Source organism: Buteo buteo, chromosome 2 (genome assembly GCF_964188355.1).
Source record: "Buteo buteo chromosome 2, bButBut1.hap1.1, whole genome shotgun sequence".
Lineage (NCBI taxonomy): Eukaryota > Metazoa > Chordata > Aves > Accipitriformes > Accipitridae > Buteo > Buteo buteo.
The window spans coordinates 36,431,356-36,452,410 of NC_134172.1; the positions used below are offsets into that span (position 1 = coordinate 36,431,356).

Genomic DNA, 21,055 nt, shown 5'->3' on the forward strand with positions numbered 1-21,055 from the left:
AAGAATGTGTCTCAGTGTCAGTAAACTCGATAAAGGTACAGCCTGTGGACTGGAAAATTAAGATATTTAAAAAGAATACTTGTGATGATTTGGCTTCTTCCATCAGATACGATGGAATTGGGAGTAGATGCGAGTGAAATGGTTGATGGCAAACCAGAAGGCAGAGTTCAGTGACAGGCAGAGCTCAAAGTTAATTTCCCAGAATGAGCACATTAAAAAAGCAGAGCCCTCAGCTCTGGATAAGGCAAACAAGCCTAAGTCCATCAATCTCTTAGCCACACTCTGCCATCTTAACATATGGGACTGCACCAAACAATAACATTTAAGAAACTCCTTTCTATCCCCTTTCCCCCGGTCATCATTCCTAAGAGAAAGCTGAAGCTGAATCTAACATTAAAGCTTATAAAGCGACTGCATCTCTTATACTCGCAGTGTAAAAGTTTCCCTGGCGTAGCAACTGTCAAGGAGCAAATCAGCTGCACCTCGTGGGGTGCCAGCAAGACCCTCTGTTCCCTTCCATGCTGGAAGGGCAGCCATGTGTCTCAGGAGCATGGCTCATACGAGAAAACCGGCAAAGCCCAACTCACACTCTGGTGGAACCGAGAATTAAACCAATTAGGATGTGAAAGCACCACCTGCTGCCAAAGTCACTGACCTCCAAAGCTTAGCATATTAGAAGTACTAAATGTACTTCAATCTTTACAGCAATCAAGTAAAAATTACGTTTTCTTTAGAAAATCTCTCTCACTGTAAAAAAGAGGTTAACATTTAATCAAACTACTTTCTGAACTCTAGGATCATCATCAGGAACAACAGAAGGTGTCTTCATCTTCCTTGGTTTGTTGGCAGTGTTTGCAGCCATTGGGGCTTTTGTCCTTTACAAGTAAGTTGCTAGTTTCTAGGATTAAAAACAGTTCAAGGAACTGTCAAAAATATTAGTTTAAATTAACACAACCAACAACTTAAATTTCCATTAGCTATATTTTTGTTTCTTTTTTATTGTTGTTCACAAATATTCTGGCAAATATTCAAGAAAATCAGATTACTGGCTTAAGCCACAAAACCACTGGAAAACATGCAAATGTTAAAGACTTTCATAGAAAATTACATTCTGTGCTCATAAGCACAAACAGTAATACTAGAAGGCCTGGGAACTGCCTGGGAAATAATTGACAAATAAATTCTTTGGGAAAAAGGTGCAAGGCATGCAGGACAGTGGTTAACAGAAGCACATGTTACTGCATTATTAGCTTGGATGTTTCTCATGAAACTTTAAGACTGCACCAAGACTCCTGAGTCAAGAGTATGCTCACCCTTCACAGTCAGTGGTGAGAAAGAAACACCTCCACAGAGCACCAGGACTCCACTAAGCAACGGAGCCTTCTCATTAACCAGGCCTTAGTTATCATGACTGACCTATGGCTGTTAACTGTTAAATGGGATCAAAGAGGGAAGGAGGAGAAAGAATATATGTTATGAATATATGATTAATTCTCTTACGCACCGGTCACATGCTAAGTGTGAACTTTCATTTAAATTTCTTTCAGCAACTAACTGTGCACATTCCTTGCAGGAGATACAAGCAATACAAGCCTATTGAGAGAAGTGCAGGAGAAGCGGAGAACCAGAAGGGACTAACTGCTTACTTCAGCAATTTCAAAGCAATTTTCTTCCCTAATAGCACTGAGAGAAATCCTCTCCTGAAAAGCAAACCAGGCATTGTTTAAACATTTAGTCTAACACTGACTATTAGATTACATACAGAAGTCATATCTGAACTGTACTTTGATGGGGTTTTCTTGTTATAAAAAAAAACAGGGGGTAAGGTGAAAGCACATGTAGATGGGATGGTAACTTTGGGGGCTTGGTGAAATTTGAAATATTAAAATAGTCCTTCATAGGAAACAGTAAGGTAGTTTTGAGCACTCGCTGTTCTTGCTTGTGATCTAAGATACACTTTTCTGAATAACTTACACCCCCCTCTCCCTTATCTGGATTTTTTTACTTCTAGGTTAACTACCTGCAAACTAAGCAGATCCATAATCTGGAGGGGGAAAACAGGTTAATTAAAAAAAAAAAAAAAAACAAAAAAAAAAACAACAAAAAACAACTTGTAAATACTTAGTCTTAAATAGACAGTCCAGTATAGCTGCTTGCTGCCTTAGCAGGATTCATGCCTTTGCTAGAAAGACATGGGGTGCAGACACATGTTATGTCTGTGGAATGAAACGTGTCATGGCCTATTCCCAGGCATTGGCACTGAACCACTGACAGTCTTACACTGTTCAGGAGGTCCTAGCATAGTCTTGCCCCAGGCAGACTAGCTCCCCACCAAGCAAACCCCAGATTCTGGGAACCACCAGAGGCACTGTTCCCCACCAGGAGTTTGGCAGCAGCCACCCTGTTTTGCAGGGTTCAATAGCATGGATGCAGCTCATTATATGCCAGTTGGCCTCAGGGCCAGAAAACAGGGCTGGACACATTTAGTTTCCTACTGGACATGGCTACCAGTGCACAAGTCTCACTACAAACTGGACCACAGACACCCGAGCAACAAGATGAGGCCCATCTGCTTGGCTCTCCCTGTTGAAACTTTTACTCTGAGTCCCATGTAAAATCCTTAGATGCAATTGCTGATGCCATCTTTGTCTCCTTTGTTTCCGTTGGTCTTGGAGACACTGGACTGGCACCACTGCTCCCCAGAGGGCAGATATGTGCTCCATGTACAAGGGCCAGCAGAACAAGGGTTCTAGCAGGAAGGGGTAGCATTCAACTCCCTTTTCCCCTTCTCCTTTCATTCCTCTCTCTCCTGCTGTAAAGATATATTAATTTCTGCTCGCTCCTCCATCCCTCTGTCTTTGACCACTTCATCAAATAAATGAAAACCCCAATATAAATAAAGCACTCTGCTCCAGTTTCTGCTTTTGCATGATGCAGCTTAAAAAGCATAAACTTCTGCAAAATTAATGTGCCTTCACTTGTTTACTCTATCTGCAATTCTGTTTTAAGAAAACTCACGTTGAGGCCTTTCCCAAGTGATCTGGTCTTCTAGCCATACATGCTCATCATTCTGCATTGTGGCGTTTCACAGCATGAGACCAGAAGCGAACTGCTGAAGGCTGGATTACTGGATGATGAGAGAAGGAGAGCCCCTTATTTGTAGACGGGAAGAGGTTGCTAAAAAGTTTCACTGAGATGAGAAAACAGACCAAAAATGCTTTAAATAGTTCATTTTCCATAAGAGCCTTGCTGTTAATATTAAAGGTTATAATCAAAATGAAATTAACTCTCATCTGGGGGCTGGGAAAATGACCTTACACAATCCTTTTCTAAACACTGAATTCTTTGAAGATCTGTATTGCAATATAATTAGCTTATTTACCACGTCTTGGAACATCTCTGATACATATTGTTCTCAGTTCCTGTGGTGATATATAAGCATAAAGGTATTTTCCTGGTATCTTAGCAGACCTGTCAAACGCTCGTCATTTGCACTACCCCAGTGTGCATGGACACCTTTAAATGACTTAAGGATATAAAAAATGCAGGTTCCAACATACCTGTGAGATTAGTTCTTTAGTTCTAAAATTCAACAGCCTCTTTTCTTCTTTTGTTTCCAGGTTCTCCAATTATTTTAACTCCTCTGCGGCCATTTCAGTTATATTACTAAAAGCACCATACTTGCCATTGTTCCATCTTCCTTATATGTAACATCCTATTGTCTAACCACAAATGGGCATCTAAAACTCTTCTCTGACTTAAACAGAAAACACATTTCCTGCAAAAATTACTGCCTGAATGTTATGTCCTCTATTATCAGTCAGACTGCTGACAGGAAGGACTGTAATTTGTATTTGTTGCTCTAGCTTGAGGCAGGACAGGGGTTTAGTGGAAAGCTTATGACCTGTAATGCAGCACGAAAAAATTAAATCTGTCACAGCTATAATGCTTAGGATCAGTGATGACGCAGGCTAGCACTGACCTAGGCTATACGCAGAAAGCATCTTGTTTCAGCAAAACACTGTGTGTTAGGAGCTCAGAGACAAATTAAGCTTTTGCATAGAAAACGGCTTTTGGGCGTACTTTAAGAACTTTTTTATCCTTTAACCTAAGTATACAGAATAGCTTGCACTATCTTCCTTCAAATATCATGTCAGAATATTAATTTTTTATAATTTGATTTTGCCTTTTCAGCTGTAACTTCCATTTCATACATCTTTACTTTTATACAATGGAATCTAACTTCTGCACTCACAAATAAACCATCTAATGATTTTAGAGAGTACATCTCCTTTGTCTCAGAAAAAGATACTGTCAGATAAGCAACTTGATGAGTTGCCTAATTACCAATCAAAACAGTATCTACCTCCAGAAAACACAACGGGATTTGCCTTAGTCTTAGTTCGCTTATGCATATCTGGTACTACCGTTGGTTACCTAGCCATTTTTGCAGTCTCCCTTCAAGTGTACTTGGGGCAATGGCAACACAAACCTGAGCAGCAAGGAGACTTTCTTAACCAGACGACAGCTGAGAAACCCCATTTCAGAACAGATCAGGATACAAATTAATTTCATGTCCTTCAAAGGCAAGAACAGCTGACAAATAACAGATTTGTGAATGTCGGCAAATGTTACGAGACAGGTTTCGGGCATCCCCTTTGGAGAAATAACATAAAAGAATGACATTAGACATAAACGTACATCATCTTTAGAAAGAACATCTTTTCAAACATTTCATCAAGAGAAACGGAAATATTAGCTGGGTAACAAGTTTGTTAAAAGTAATTGTAAAAAATGAAGTATTATTTCAAACAGCTTGTCTTCTACCTCCCCCCTTTTCTTCTTGAACACTTCTTATAGCACACAAATAAGAGACTCATCAGATGTAGCATATTTTTCTTACCAAAAGTATTTCTAAGCTGAAACTAAGGCTAAAAAACACGAGCCCCTGAAGGAATTGTAAAGGCATCAAACTAAACTTTGCAAGAGACAACCAGACACTGTGGCCTGTTAGTATAACTGACCACCTCCAGCCTTGTACAGCATACTCAAATTTCCTTTAAAGCTAAAGCTTTTATCACTACAGGTCTTTATAATTCACAAGATTATGCCTTTTAAGTCTTAACACCATTGTTTTATCATCATACTCCACGAAGGAGGGAAAACCAGCCTGAACGGTAATTCTTTTATTTCACTGTCAGTGTAAATGCCAACATCTCTGGGGGAAGGGGGTGGAGGGAAACAGGTTTCTCCCACAGTAAGTACAAATGCTTGAACTTGCCTAGGTTATAGCTTTTTAACCCTTGACAACACTCTCTACAGCAAAACAAACACAGTGAGACTACTGCCTTGCACCCATTAACACCGTGTGGGAATTACACAAACGTAAAACACGCGTTCCCAAGAAAAATGTGCTAGTTTCAAACCAGCTGCAGCTTTTCAGGCAAAGCCATAGCCTTTAGCAGGGCGCACAAGGCTCGACCTGGGGTACGTGGGTAAGGTTCATACGGCAGTGCCCACGTTCTGCGCCTACTCCTTTCCAGATCCCAAGCACCCACCGCAGCAGAGCGCGGCTTACCGGTGCCCAGGTCCCGTCCCCCCCCGCCCCTTTTACCGCCCGGTGGCTCAGGCACCCCTCAGAAAACACTGACGCGGAGCACAAAACGGGGACCGGGAAGCCGAGACCGAGCCACTGCCCGCCCCGACGTTCCTCTCTACACCCCCAAACCCCCGCACCGGGGCTCCGACAGAGGAGCGGGGAAGCCGCGGGGCTGGGCCGTGCGAGGGCGGCACACGACGGCCCCGGCGGCCGCTCCTCGGAGAGGAGCCGCTTCTCGGAGAGCGCCCGCTCCCCCTGCGGCTCCCCAGGGCCGAGCACACAGCCGCCGGCCCGGCCGCCGGCGACGCTGCGGGGACAGGCCGGCCGCCGCGGCCGCCGCCTCAGCCCGCCAGCCCCTGCGCGCGCGCACCCAACGGCCCTGCCCGACCGGCGGCAGGATGCGCCAGTGAGGCGAGAGGGGCGTCGCCGCCGCCGGCCAATCGCTGGGCGGCTATGCCGGGGAGGGGCGGGCCGCGGTGCCGGAGCTGCGGCGGCGGGCATGTGGCGGGCGGTGTCGGGGGGGCGCCGGCTGCTGCGGCCTCTCTCCGCCGCGGCGGGGGGCGCCCTCCGGCCGGAGCCGCCCCCACGGGTGGCCGCGGCTCTCCGCGGGGGCTGCGCGGCGGCGCGGGGCGCGGGAGGCGGTGGCGGTGGCGGAGCCGGAGCGCTGGGGGCGGCGGCGGAGCGGCGCCAGGCGGCAGGTAGGGCCCAGCGAGGGGCGGCCTAGCCGGGGGCGGGGGGGGGGGGGCTGAGCCGCCTGCCGGGGTAAACCAGCGGGTCCTATCGGTGCGCGACGCCGGTCGTGGTCCTTTTGACCTTTTCCCGCTCGGTCCTTCGGTCTGGTTCTCGGGTGACTGTGGAGCTTGGTCGTTCTCGAGGGGTTCGGAGAGGGCTGCCGCAGGCCCGCGGCCTCGCCGCGGGTGAGGGAGCGCGTGTGTGGAGCAGGCCCGGCCCAGCCCAGCCCGGCCGGTCGGGCACCGCTTCGAGCGCCCGCCAAGCCGGGAGCCCCGCGGGCGTCAGGCGCTGGTTAGCGCGGCGTCACGGCCTCCGCGGCGTGGGCCCAAGCGCGGTCGTGGGGCGGTGCGTGGAGGAGGCCGCCGACCCGAAGGCCCTCGGCTCCGCCCTGCGCTCCCCCGCTCTGTGGAACGGCGCCCTCAGCGAAGCGTAACGCCTGGGGAAGAGCGTCGCCGCGGGGGACGCGCGGAATCGGATTCCGCAGCTGCGGGAGGATCCCGCGGGTGCCTAGTGCGGTGGAATCGCCCTTGCCTCAGCCGAGACCACGGGCGTCAGGGCCACGGCGTGTGTACCGAACCAGCACCGCCTGCCACGTCCCGCTGGAGAGTGGGGGAGTCGGTGGGCAGCATAGCCCGAGCCTGCGCGTAGATACATGCAGGAACTTTTGTGAGGGTCGTGGTGCCGAGTTGGAACTGCGTTTCTCCGATGTGTGCTCGCGAAGAAACTTCCCTCTGTGGGTAACAGTTTTAGTAGCACGATGGCCGGTTACGGGTATAAGCGTTGGGTGCGCAGAGCTGGTTTGTTGTTGTAGCTGTTCTGCCCATCTCCAGCCTAGATCTGACCGTGACGTTCAGTGTGGCGAAGCGTGCCCGGGGTTGTTTAGACCGTTCGTTCTCTAAGTAGGCACTAGAGACTTCACATGTGGCTACCAGGCAAATATTTAACTTTTGTAACCGCTGCGCCTGGAGGAGCTGTGGCCACTGCTAATTTTCTGCATGTGTGACCACGGAAAAAGTTGAAAGAGTGCATAAGTCCCTAAGCTCAAAGGTTTTAATTTGCAGAGAACTGATCCAATTTTATATCCCCATTCATGCATATAATTATATGTAGCTATTGTTCTTTTGTTTGGCTTTTTCTTTATATTGGTAAATATAAAGCTTGGCTTTGTGCTGATGCTTGGTCTGCGCTAACGTTCACTTTATAGTGGCAGGCGTGCATTGCTGACAGATTCAAATTATGCCTTAAGTATGCATACAAGTTGCATCTACCTAATTAGGGCAAATTAGAAATAAACTGATTTCGTGGTGTGAACAGAAGGTAGTTGCACTGATTCACTAGTTTCTAAGCTGGCTTGCTTAAACTGTTGAAGGACTAAAGCCTTGTCTACAACATCGTAATCCTCTGTAGCAGAACAGGCTAAGGAAAAAGAAGTGGCTTTACTCAGTACCTTCACACTGCATCTTGTCAGCTCTATTTTCAATATATTGATTTCATCTACTTAAGATTTTAGAGTAATTTCATTGCCATGTATTATCACAGGCCTGTTGAAAAGCATTGTTCTGAAATGTTTTTGATTTTGTCTGTTTTTTTAATAATGTTCGTTGAAGGACTTAAGTTTCATTCATCTTAATTGACAGATATCTGATGATAGCATTGACTCTTAAGTACTAACAACAAGTAAGTTACCTAAAAGAAACTTTGATGTTTGCTAACTGCTGTATGTAGTGATAGAATGTTATTTACCAGAAGAGTGCTTAGTTCTCAACTTTGAAGGTTTTAAAAATGATTTTTAAAAATCTGCAGTTCATGTTGCATTGTCAGTATCAAACCAAACTCCATAGTGAGTGGCTAGCTTAGGCTATAATTCAGTTCATTGCCATTTTATGTTTTCTTAAGTGGTTGATTTTTGCAGTTAAAAAGATAAATTGCTACTGTATTATTTTTTCTGTCTGTTCCAGGTACTATTCTTCCGAAGTTCAACATTGACTTTGTTGTAGCTCTGCTGAGGCAAGAAAATGCTAAAGACATCTGTGTCATCCAGCTACCTCTAGAAATAAAATACTGTAATTATTTTATAATTGTGAGCGGATCTTCAACACGACATCTCCATGCAATGGCACATTACATGCTGAAAATGGTAAGACAGTTCCCGCTGCACTCTCTGGGTTTTAGGGAATGGTTTTAAATGTTGTGAAAGGAATTTCCCCAGGATTGTACCTATAGGGGTGTACCAGGCAAGATGAAACTGATTATCCATATGTCGTTTAGTCCTGAATACATCTAGCAACTAACTGTACTTTTTTCCTTTAGCAGTACTACTCAAAATGTAGAGAATATATTTTAAAAACAGACCTCTCTGTGTTTAGAACACTGATGGCATTAGCACAGTTTGGTGGCTAGAACAAGAGTGATGTGAAATGGTGATGATGACCTGTGTCCACTTTTGTCTTCTATACAGCAACCTTGATGGCTATTCCCACTCATTCCAAGTAGCTTAATCTGACTGTTCTCAAACCCTAATCCCTAAACTTACCAGGTTCTCAGGTATATCGTAAGGCTGGAAAAAAGATGGCATGTTGTGAGGCACAGGATCCCCTCATGGGCTTACCGAAGCAAACTGCTAGTTAATAGTCACCATACTGTGCGTGTACAGGAGGAAAGAAGAAGCAGCAGCAGCCATCCTTGAACAGAAATCTTGGCTTTGGTAGAATGTGAGCTTTTCCATACAAAAATAGAGGTCAGAATAAAAATACAGGTAGAGCTTAGGGATAAGGACCAGACTCAGGGAGGGAGGAACTTTATGGCCAGAAAAGAGCCAGCTGACTGTTACAAAGCACAGTGTGAGGAATATTACTAGCCCCCATCTCAATCAGCTGTCTGTACTTAACCTGTAGTTTGCCTTCGGCTCTTGGTTTTACTTTCTTCCTTGCAGTCCCATTGGTTTCAGCTGTGAGACTTAAGGTGGGGAGTAGAGAGGGGAAGATGGTATTGCTTTTTGGTGCCTTTCCGAGCAGGTGAGGGGAGTTTCTTGTGTTCTCTGCAGGAATTGATGCATCTTTGCAAACTAAAATTTTGCCTCAAGCTAGAAGTTGTATTATTGTGATTCGAATGTACTAAATTTAAGTGCTTAATATGTACTCTATTACTTGCATAACTTGCTAGTCTTAAATCAACAGCTCTCCATCTCCCCCGGACCAGGACAGATCAGTGAATACCACTCACCGTGCAAAAACATGCCTGTGCTACAACTGGCTGCTCCCTCTGGTGGCTGTAAGATTAGCTCTTTTGCAAGGGCAGAGCCTCTGGGGAGAGAGACGTGGTGTCCTCCTGGGCATCCTGAGAAACCGAGAAGCCTGGCCAGCTACTCAGGAGTGGCTGAGCTTGCCTGGCATTGAAAGTTTTCTAGGCAAAACTAAGCTAAAGCTTAAGATGTAAAGCAGAGCAGGTGCTTGGGAGCGCTGCTAGGCATCGGGCTGGCTTTAACGTTACAATACCTAAAACGTTATGGTAATGCATGATGTACACTAAAATGCAAAGGTGCTCATGTGTAGCATGAGGTCTTCCTGCTTTTCTTCCAGTAGCTTGTAAATGGCAAGGTCCCAACTACTGCTTAATGCCTTCCTGTCTGGTTTCGTGTTAGAGGAAGAAACTAAAACTTGGCTTCATTATAATCTGTTCACTATTACGCAGCCTTTAAAGACAAGGCTGAAGGAAACTCGTAGTGGACATCAGCCTTTCCAACATCTGTTACATAGCTGATGGCAGTGCACGCTGGGCTCTTTAGTATTTTAAGTAGACTTTCAGAGAGTCTTTGACAATTACCTGCTTTTGAGGATATCTCACAAGCTATCTTAAAGAAAGGAAGGTAGAACTAGTTCTGAACTGCATTTTGAAAGTTCTCCATTTTGGTTTGCAAACCAGGGCCATTGCCCAGCAGCTAGCATTGTGTGGGAAGGACCAGGAAGAGTTAGGTTTCTGATAATTGTTTTCCCAGTGAACTGGGACTCATTTGCTAGCCAGCCATGCTGTTACAACCTGTTACTTAGTATTTTCTCTTTCATGGCAGAAAGGACTGTCAGAGCCATGCAGTTTTACTCTGTTTCCTTGTGGCCTTGTGCTGAAATAAATGTTTAGTTTGTTTTTTAATTTCAGCTTGAAAAAGGTCTCCATGTTTTTTTGATTGACTGCTTCAACTAGATATAAAGTAGAGATTTTAATAAAGGAGCTCTGTGAAGGTGTGGTTGACTTGACTTAATTCCATTTTTTTTTCTATTGATGCTTCTTGTAAAGAAACTAGTAGGTTATGACCAGATCCGAAAGTGGAAGGTACTTAAGCCTGTAGTTGTCAATTTCTTCAGCTCTGGTGGGTGCTTAGGTTCTTTATGTACTAGGCAGGTAGAGCTGAGCCTCTCAAGCTGGCATCTGTGAAAGCCACCATGTTGCATGGGGAACTAACTACCTTGCCTAGCTGAGCTGAGTGTTTGCAGTCATGCTTTGAGCTGCCCACTCCCCTCTCTCACAGTGGTTCATAGCTTGGAAACCTGTGTGCCAGTTGTGCTTTCCACCCATCACACACTCAACAGACAGGAGACTTGTTTGAATGCCTTCTTCATGGCATGGGTTGAAACTTGTTTTCTCCCCACCCTTTTCCATCTGAGAAGAGGATAAGCTTGGCATCTCCATTTCTGCATCCTTAACTAGCCAATGTAAAACAACAATGAAAGGTATCTGAAAGGAAATAAAACTTAGGTAATGGCAGCTACAGGGAACCGGTAACTGAAAGACTACCTTAATGCTAAGCAATGGTATTCAGTATTCATCTTGAGAAAAAATGGACACCTATAAAATTCATGGATAACTCTATGGGAATTCTGAGCACTAGGATTCCAGATTTGATACTAAATCCCATTGAGAAAACTGTACTTATTTTCTGGTGCTGCAAGTGTATGTTTTTCTTTTTCTGTGCAGACCCCAGAACCAACAGGAAGTAATCTAACCCATTTAAAACAACTCTAGACAACTCAGCAAAGTCCAGCTTATCTGTTAAGTACGAGTGCTTTTAAATACCTGCGAAGTATTTAATTTTCTGCCATTGCTTCTTCTCTCAGTACAAGCATCACAAGGAAGAAGGTGACCCTCATGCTCAGATTGAAGGGAAAGAGACAGATGACTGGCTGTGCATTGATTTTGGTAAATATTTGTGAATCTGACAACTATGAAGTTCTGCATGAGCTCTTTTTTGAAGGAAGCATCTCACCGTGAACCCTGGTTGCTATGGAGAGTTCGTAATACTCTGCTGTTTTGGAATTCCAGTTGTTGCTTGAACTTATTGATATACTAAATAAATTTTCACTAAAGATCATTGGCACTGAGAAGAAAGCAGTAACTACTCTTCAGTGGCTAAACCGGGTCTTAATAAATTGAAGAGAACAGTAGTGGAAAGAGAAAAGCTACTTCAGTCACTCTGTTTGGGTGAGTGAGGGCTCCTTGTATGCTGCCCTAGTAGTGAACTGCTGAACAGACTGTCCAGATCATACCACGACATGGGGTAAAACCTCAGTCTGAAGGAATTTAGGTTAATTCTTTATTCTACAAGTGTGAAACTCTCTACACAAACATAAAAGACTTTGCATTCAGAAAGCATTTCTCCTTCGCTGCTAGCTCTAGAATCTCGCCCTCTAACTTTGTGGTTTGGCTTAAAAGAGAGCATGGGTGAGTGAGGAGCACTGCAGCCAGTGATGTTAAGCCTTGGTTACTTTACTGTCAGTGATTGTGATAGTTATATCTGAAAACCAGTTGAAATTTAAGGGCATAACTAGAAAAAGTGCATTAGAAGTACACTGGAATTAATATTCTCTACTATTGTTTGCACAGAATTAATGAAAACCTGTAAGAAAAACCTTATTATATTAAAGTTTGGACCTATTTCATTATAAAAACCGCCTGAGAAGTGAGCAACACACCTAAGGAAAATTACTTGGCTGTAGCTGAATGTTGTTGGTAATATAGGAAAGCTGAAAGCCCATCTGTAACCCTAGGGAGAGGCCTCTTTCAAGTAAAATTTCTTTTGACTGACTTCTTTCTGTTCGCTAGAAGTCATTACTACTTTGGTGTGGACTCTTGTGATGATACTGTTTTAGTTTAAACCAGAGTATTGCCCCTCGCATTCTCTTGTATGTAGTCTTGAAGTCTTTTGAAGGCCTAACCAGTTCCTAACACTGTTCAAAAAGTGGAACCGGCAACTTGAGACCTCCATCAGCTGACCTGTTATATTTAGCCAGAATGGGGGTGGAAGACTTGAGCTCTTTGCACAGCTGCAAGTGTAGCAGTGCTTTACAGTTTTTGTTAATTTATTGTGCATTTCTGTTCTGTGCAGGTAGTGTAGTGGTGCATTTCATGCTGCCAGAGGCACGAGAGGTTTATGAATTGGAGAAGCTATGGACTCTTGGTTCCTATGATGACCAGTTAGCGCAGATGATGCCACAGTCACTGCCGGAAGACTTTATATTTGGAATGACTCCTAACAGCAGTGATCATCCTGAGACAAGAACTTAATGCAGCTGCTGAGTGGAAAGAGAAATGAGTGTGCCTTCACAGATCTGAGAGCAACATACAGTCTTGATTACTGACTTAACGTTCACTACAGTTGATCGGTACAAAACAGTGTATTTACTAGATGTGCCTAGGTAAAGTTCTGAACAAGCTACAAAAATAATCAGAATCATTAAGGTTGGAAAAGACCCTTAAGATCAGGTCCAACCATACAGTGTCAAAGAAGGAATCCTATCATAAAGGAGCTTCCTGGGGGACTCACTGTCTCAATGGCATTTGCAGTGAGAAGAGTGGGGCAAAACCAGCTGCTTAATTTATCCTGAAACTCATGCTCAGCCTCTACATTAATTTTTTTTCTAGTATTTTTGAAAGACCTGCCTGTAGTGGCAGTGCAAAAAAGCCTTGAGTGCTGCAAGGAAAAACTGTGTGTGTGAAATAGTACAGTTTAGATGAGGCTTCTTGTATTAAGCCATTTGCTTCTGGTCATGATGAAGCACGTCATGCTCTAAGTTAAAAGAGGAGAGAAAACACACTGGTGTTACTGAGCACATAAAAGCCAAGAGCACAGCAGTGACAAATAAACGTGTCTTGAGTTAACAGTAAGTTGGTTTTTCAGCCAAAGCCAATCTGTTTTTAATAATTAAAAAAAAAATAAAATCCTGAAGTGCTCCAATTCCTTGTCTTCATGGTAAAACATTCAGTTCATTCTAAGTGTGCAGTTGGCTTCTCCTCTAGTTTTTGTCTCACCTTGTTTCTGGAAAAGGACACTGAGGCAACATGCTATGGCAGTATAAACCTTCAGCTCCTTTGAAGTGGGCAAAAGTAGTTCTGAAGGAAGTCCTTAGTCACTGGGCATTACTTGCTGCTACTGAACTGTTAAGCACTTTCAAAAGTCATTGCACAGTTTGTTCTTAGTCTGACTGCTGCATGGTCTAATAACCAGTTAGAAGAGCTTCAAGGTGGTAACAAAACTTGTCTATGATGTAAAACAAGATGCTTTTCTCCAGTACAGGGCAGGGCTTTCATCACTAGATTAGAATCTCTTCCTTCTGGAGAAGCTTGCTCTGGTGTGCATCAGGAAGCAGAAACAGTAGATCCTGAGGGTAATGGCCTTTTTCCCTCATAGCCCCACAAACTATTTCAAGGCCTGTCTGCATCTTTTCCCTGCACAGCAGCTGCTGTTTGTAACACTCAAAGAAAGTGACATTGGTTTTTGTGCCTGTGGGAAGGGGTGTGTGCATTCAGTTGTTTTCAAAAAATGAAACAAAAAGCCTCCCTCCTTTCAGACTGGTCATGTTTTCTTGCTGGGTCTAGCCTCTGTTCTTTCAGGAATAACTGCCCCTGAGTTCACCTGCTCTTTGATACGACACAGCAGAAAGTTCTGCAAATTAAGCAAGGAGCATTTATTAGATGTAGTTAACTATGCAGATAAAACATCTTTGCCCACAAAATAGAGGTATTGATGGTTAAGTCTGACTGCAAAGAAATATTTTCAGAATGCTCTATGGTACTTGTCAGTAAGTAATCCACATGGGGGAAGGATAACCCTGGCTGTCTTGCAGACTGATGGGTTCTAAATCAGGCATTTCCTCCTAGGAGGGATATGTAGGCGTAACTGTGGATCGTTCCCTGAAACCATTTGCCTTTTACTGCTGCTGCTGAAGATAAGTAATACTAGATGAATAGAGGCAGGTTCAGCAAACATTATGCCATTATATGAACCCACATTTGGTAACCAGAACCGCATACAGTATCCTGTCTCACAGAGCAGAGTAATGAAAGGAACACCCAGAAAAGAACAGTAAGAGAAAGGGAACAGCTTTCATGTGAACAGACTAGGACTCTTACAGCTGGAAAGGGGTAATAGTCTGTAAGACAAGACAAAAAAAAAATAATCAAATGAACTGAGGAGACAAAATCCAGTAAAATAAATGTAAAAGTATAACTGAAGTTACTGCCAAAGCACATTGTGAAAAGGAGTTATATGGAACATCCACTGGTTGCTATTAAATAATTAGAACTGCCAGCTCAGGAAAAGAACTCATCCCCCATTTAACAGAAGCAGTCATAATCTGCCCTGCTACTGCAATGCCCCAGCCAGGTTACCTGCCTGACTTGGTGAGCCTGTGGCCTGACCCTCCTAAAAGCTGGGACCTAGGAATTAACAAAGGCAGTCTGGATGATCAGTACTGTGCAACATTAAACCCCTTGTGGAAGGAGAACATTTGGGAATGGTTTCAGCTCTGTGGATCAGGTGATTTCTGTGTAAAATAAAAATACTGAGCAGGTTTTGGTCCTCCTGTACAGAGGTACATGCAGATTTGTGTCTGTGCAGGATCCCTTGATGATGGGATGAACAGGAGAAACAATTATCAAGGTGGAACTTTTGTCATCGTTTCACTAGTTTCCTGCACTGCATTTGAGTAACTGTTACCAAGCAGTGTTTGCATCCATTAGTTGAGCTAACATCTCTGTTGCAGCCCCTCTTGAGTGCTTACGCCACAATTTCTCATTTTCATTTAAAAATCCTATGCCCTAGTACCATGTTGAGACCATGCTGTCCTGCACACCATACATGCTTCATTTAATGGAAACTAATACAAAGAGCGCATGCCTTTGAAATCGCAGCTTAGGAATTAAAGCTTTGGAAGGTTAGAAGCAAATAAAAGCATCATGATTAAGCAAATGCTTAAAACAATCAGGGGTTTAGCTGTCACAAATGCACCAGCAATACAGAGGAAAGCTTAACTTCTTATGTTGCTCAAATGGCAGGGATGCTGGTTCTGAGAAAATAGCTCAATATTGGCATGGAAAAATGAGCTTAGAGTTTCCTGTGAAATGCAATACCCTACGCAGTGTCTTCTACAGACATCGCTTCTTCAATTCCCTCTTTCTGCTGGTTGGTCCCAGTAAATGAGCTGTCAAGACAAGTGGGAGGGTGCAAAAGTTTGGAAAACAAGTTTGGTTTTCCACTCCTCTTTGAAAGATACAGAATTACACTACTCACAACAGTCCTTCATTCCCCAACCCCTCCCTCTCTAAAGCATTCAGTTAAACATCTAGTCTCATTTCTATTCCAAATAATGTTAACAAGGATCTAAATGGAGAGGCAATACCACCTCACTGGCAAGTGGTGTGCGTTTAGGTTGTGGTGGTAGGAGTGAGATACAAGTTGCTGTCACTTGCTTGCTAGCATGATTGATTCTGCCTATCCAAGCTTCTAGGGCCGTGTTCATTACACAGCTTCATCATGCTGAGAGCACCAAAGTAAAGACTGAGTAAAAAGCAGCCAAAAAAAAAAATTAAAAAGTTAACTGCAATTCAGATCTCACTCCAAACCTTTTAAAGGTCAGGACTGTTGAGTACACATCCCTTCCACAGCAAATCAGCCTAAGTGACCTGCATAAGACTGTAAACCATGAATTATAGGTTGTACTACAGCCTGTATAGCATTGTTATATGAGAGGGAGAAGATGAATTATAAGCCACAGAAATCACTGTATTGGGAAGTGCAAACATTGTAAGCTGGCTTCTGGGTGCACTAGCAGCTATGGAATACTTGTGGGTGGCTGTTCATCCTTACCCAGTTATTATTATGGACAGAAAACGAACTTGATCAAAGTACCACAAATACTTAGAACAGTCTGTCCCTATGCCTCTAATTTAAAAAAACACCACACAACTTTATCTGATGATAGGAGTTAAACTCTTTATTCCATTCAGAGGCATCTGGCAAGTGGAGCTGCATTGGGGGGCACATTACAGATGAAAAATGATCCATACTTTGTGGATATTGAAATCATTTACAGTATTTACTTTCTAGCTATTCCCAAATACTCCAAATTACCGAGTCTCAATTGAAAAGAAAAACATGATTTACCATGCTAAGTCTAGAAATTTAAGAGATGACAGTATTTAAATCAGCAGATGTAAATGCAGCACCTATTTGTAAAGTAATTTTTATGGAAAATAATGAAGTCAAATCCTTCTCAAATGTTAAGAAAGGAATGTCAGACTGACTTAAGCCTCAAAAAAATTAAAATGCTATGACTTTTCATACTTCAGTAATTTTAAATTCATTGTAAGAAAAAAAAATTATCCTAAAGGCTAGATGAAGGTCACTGTCAAAAAAAGGAAAAGAAACTCATTTTTCTTTGCTAAAACTACAACATAAGTTTGTGGTTTTTAAACCAATTAGTAAAGAAGAGATGCAGGAAAAACACTTCAGACCATTTTCAAAATTATCTAATCTGTACAACAATGATCTTTGGGAAAATTATCTAGTCTATGTAGTAATGCCTCTATTTCAACATGAACCTAAGAGGTAGATAACAAAATGATGAAACAAATGTTTTTGCTCGTTGTGCCCCTCAAATCAGTGCAGCATGGTGATTCTGATCATCTCATGCACAAAAAACATCACAAAAAAAGGTTCAGAGGTAATAGCATGGCTCTGTCGACCACACACATACAGGCGCGCACGCGCACACACACACACACAGCAGTCTTTATGCACCATGTGTTGCCACATTTTTTTTTTTCTTAAACTGAGGTAGACTGAAGTTTATTGTAGAAACTTGAATGTGTCACTATTACCACAATCATCATTCAAATTACATTCGGAAATTAAAAAATTTGGTAACTTTCCTGTTATCCCTGCCTTTTGACATTTTTTTTTTCTTCTCTAATGGTTGGTTGCAGAACGTGCATAAATCCTGCTGCATCTATTATAAGCCAGGCTAGAGAGGTTGTTGTTTTGTGTTTTGTTTTTTTTTTTTTCCTAGTAATTGTTCTTAAAACCTTCAAAAGTGGCTTAGTGTGGCCCATAACAGCGGCTGGATACGTAAACTTAGCCTTTCATTATCTTTCAATGTGATCAAACACTGTTTGACCTTCCCCCATCGTGGTAACTGAAAGCAGTATGATATGATCTGCAGACAGCAGAGACCCTCATGGCCTCAAATATGCTCTAGCAGATCAAGTGTTCTATCAAACTGAAGATGAAGCTTGCTCTTTGAACAAAATGGCAAAGTCCAAATGGGCTGCAAATGGTTAAATGTAGCATTATTAGGTAGTGATGGTCAAAGGCACAAAGGGTTCATGCATTCAATCAAGTAGCACAAAAAAAAAATTCAGCCTCTTGCAGCCTTCTAAATTTTTCCCCCAACCCCAGCCTCTTGCCATCACTTCCTTGTCCTGTTCCCAAAAAAGTACCGTCACAAACTTTTTCATCCCATCTTAAAAGAAAACTAAACGGCATTGCTGCTATCAGAATGTTGGCATCATTCACTATCTTTTGAACATTCACTGAATTTTTTTTTTTTTTTTAAACAAATGATGGTGTTGAAACCCTCAGAAAATCTGAGGCTATGTTTTTTTTACCCACCTTACTCCCATCAGCCAGCAGCTAGAAGTGCTCTACTATATTTTTCCCCGGTAAGTCTGTAGTACTCCTGGCTGGTGGCTGATCAAATTTTAATTTTTTTTAAAAAAATAAAATGCTCAAGAACTATTAGCTTTATAAAGTATACAAAATACCAAAAAAAAAAAAGCAAAAAAGGAACAATTTCTCATTGAGGTACTAAATGCCTGAGGTAGTTTAGTAAAATGCATATTTATCTTTTTATGCCCTGGCCAACACCATTCAACACTTCCCTTAGGTTATTCATGGCAGTGTTATGTAAAAATGCAACCAAATTCTTTTTAAAAAATGCCACTTGTTTCAACATTGGGACTAACACTTAAACTCTGGTCAATACCCTTGCTCTAACCCTAGCCCACCCACAATCCCACCCTCCAAATGTGTTTCTTCTTTTACAACTGGACCTATAAGAGCAATGCCTTTTTTTTTTTTTGTCTTTTTTCTTTTCTTTTTTTTTTTTAACCAGTGAACTCAGAAGAGAAAGCTTCATTAAACCAAGTTCTAAAATTGTTGGGGAATAATAAGAACAATAAAAAAGACTAACGAGTTTATGTTAAATTGTGAGAATAGAACAAAAGGGAAGTGAAGGGGTCCTTATTTTAAAGCTGGGTTTCAAAAGTTTGAGAGAGCCTAAAGAATACATTCTCAGAGACAGCGTTCAACGGTTGCCTGGTCCTCGAACAGGTGATTGGCTTGGTGGATCTTCTGCATATAACTTCAACAGGTGCTCACCACCCGTCTCTCTGTCGCACAGTCTGTCTTTGGTCTGGCATCTGTCTCTGATGGGCCATTTCCTAAACCTTTATTTTCGTCTTGGCTGAGGCTGTCCGCTTTGCAATGTTTTTTGCTGTTGCTGCTGCCTTCTTACCTGAGCCAGTATTTCCTGAATTTTTCTCTGAGCAAGCTGAAAAACATAAAGCAGAAGAAACAATCCATTGTGATGTCATGCTGCAGTGACTGCTGTTTACAACTGACTATAGATGCTACTGGGATTAAGAAAATCTGGAATAACTAAATTCCTAGTACTGACAAGATTACTCACTAGTTAAAATACACTTGGGTTAGTCATTATGTACAACTTTAATTTTTAGTCTTTTTCCACCTACTACAACTACCTGCATGGTCAGTTTTCACATCTGTAATATAGAAAGCATGAGCATAGGAAGATGACTACCAACATTAAGACTATTGAAGCTACAGGCTACTTTCATTTTTACTCCTCTGGAGACACAAATGTTTTATAAGAACCACTGTCTTAATAGAGAGTGGACAATTTTTTTTATACACCAGGGAATCCAGAAGGTCAGACTTACAGGACTTACCAGCCCTCCCATCTCCTTTCTGAACTAGAAGTCACCTGTAGCGAAGTAGCAAAAGGAATTGGTCTGAACTAAGAGTTAAGTGAGGGAAGGAATCTTGTGATCCTTTTCTTTCTGATATTAAATCAACAGATTGGGTGATGCGGACAAATTGCATATATAGGTGCAGTTCTGGCCAGGTACTATGAGATGGCTTGTACCTCCCATCTGAATTTCAGTCCAATCACAACCTGGGTTTTCTTTCGCTTTGAAAGTTTTAGCAATGCCAGAGCCTACATATATTGATAGGAGAATTTAAGGAGATAGTTTTACATATGTAATGGTGCAATATTGTTATAAATCTCTCACAGGCATGAGGAAAGTTTATTGCAGCAAGACAACTAGAGGAGCCTGGCAAGCAGTGCTTTCTATACCCTGAAAAAAAGTCTTCCATCCCTTGACTCTGCACTTGAATATAAAAAACAGACTATGGAAACATCAAGGTAATACAGAAATTCATTCCAGTCCTCTCACCTGGCATGCATAGAAGTGACCAGTTATTTTCACAACCACCTGATCATTTTCATCAGGTGTCTGGTCACGAGGGACTACAACTTCTGCACTTGTCAAGTTTTGAAGCTCGTTTACCTATAAATAGATAGAAGTCGTCAGAAAATCTTAAACAAATATCCCACAACCCCCAAGCCTCAAAGATACTGCTGACCACAGAAACATCATCCTCTAAGTTATGTTTAAAAAAAGAAACTCACTAACAGAAGCATCTTTGTGCAGCAGTGTGCACTCTACATGATGAGCCTCTTATGTCTCTAACATAAATTAGCACCAAGTTATCTAGGTTTGTAGAAGTGTTTTAAAGACTAAATACAACACAGAGAAGGTGTTAAATACATTACTTAAAAAAGCAAATAGATGCCACAGTATTTACAGTTGAGTTTACAAGTTTAAAGTCAGAAAACTCATGCAACATATAATGTAGGAAAGAAAAAAAAAAGGTCAAAGTATTTATACATTTTTCCTTGAAAAACCTCCACAAGATGGAGAACTCCAAACAGAACAATGAGAAGTGTCCAAATTATGTTCAGTAGCCTATCAGCTTCCATAGTGTTATAAGTAGATGTATGGTTAGAGTCTCTGTCCCATTTACATCCATTTTATTTTAGAAATGCATAGCATTATTTAATCAAAAATACTCTAGATGAACAGCTTTTCAGAGATGTTTGTCCTTAAACTTCTTACCAATCAAGTAATGAAAGAGGTCATGCTGCCTCCTGACACTTAACTTCAAGATCCCATTGCACTCAAGGATTGAGACCCAAGACTGAACCATTTCTTTGCAAGTATCTGCTAGCTCCTGACTTACAACCATATGAAAATACTAGAGTACCAGCACCTTTTCATGAACAATCCTAGTGATGTTATTTTATGCAACAA

At 42.4% G+C, this 21,055-nt stretch overlaps 3 protein-coding genes and 1 long non-coding RNA gene across 7 annotated transcripts in view; 2 read left to right on the forward strand and 2 right to left on the reverse strand.

Moving 5' to 3' along the window:
* The window catches only part of GPNMB (glycoprotein nmb), a 17,652-nt gene extending 14,628 nt beyond the window's left edge, over positions 1-3,024 (forward strand). Inside the window, exons 10-11 of the mRNA XM_075050735.1 lie at positions 796-883; positions 1,574-3,024. Of these exons, the coding sequence (XP_074906836.1) occupies positions 796-883; positions 1,574-1,727 (242 nt within the window). The 3' untranslated portion in view covers positions 1,728-3,024. The remainder of the gene's footprint in view (positions 1-795; positions 884-1,573) is intronic.
* Positions 1-7,548, reverse strand: part of LOC142041678 (uncharacterized) — a 23,915-nt gene extending 16,367 nt beyond the window's left edge. For 2 of the 3 annotated variants that reach the window (XR_012653516.1, XR_012653515.1), the window contains exons 1-3: positions 5,737-5,936; positions 4,493-4,656; positions 3,019-3,190 (exon numbers count right to left, since the gene is read on the reverse strand). This is a non-coding gene — a long non-coding RNA (uncharacterized LOC142041678). Of the gene's footprint in view, positions 1-3,018; positions 3,191-4,492; positions 4,657-5,736; positions 5,937-6,412 lie in introns of those variants that run through there. The other variant, XR_012653517.1, reaches the window with a different exon arrangement.
* On the forward strand, positions 6,053-13,556 carry MALSU1 (mitochondrial assembly of ribosomal large subunit 1). The gene is given in 5 exon segments (XM_075050748.1): positions 6,053-6,079; positions 6,081-6,297; positions 8,290-8,468; positions 11,440-11,521; positions 12,708-13,556. Coding segments are annotated over 5 exon segments (684 nt in total). The 3' UTR covers positions 12,887-13,556.
* Positions 13,557-18,839: 5,283 nt separating this feature from the next.
* IGF2BP3 (insulin like growth factor 2 mRNA binding protein 3) overlaps positions 18,840-21,055 on the reverse strand; it is a 116,671-nt gene continuing 114,455 nt past the window's right edge. For both annotated transcript variants that reach the window (XM_075050712.1, XM_075050720.1), the window contains 2 exons: positions 20,138-20,251; positions 18,840-19,209 (listed from right to left, as the gene is read on the reverse strand). In XM_075050712.1, coding sequence (XP_074906813.1) covers positions 19,108-19,209; positions 20,138-20,251 — 216 coding nt within the window. In that variant the 3' untranslated portion in view covers positions 18,840-19,107. The remainder of the gene's footprint in view (positions 19,210-20,137; positions 20,252-21,055) is intronic.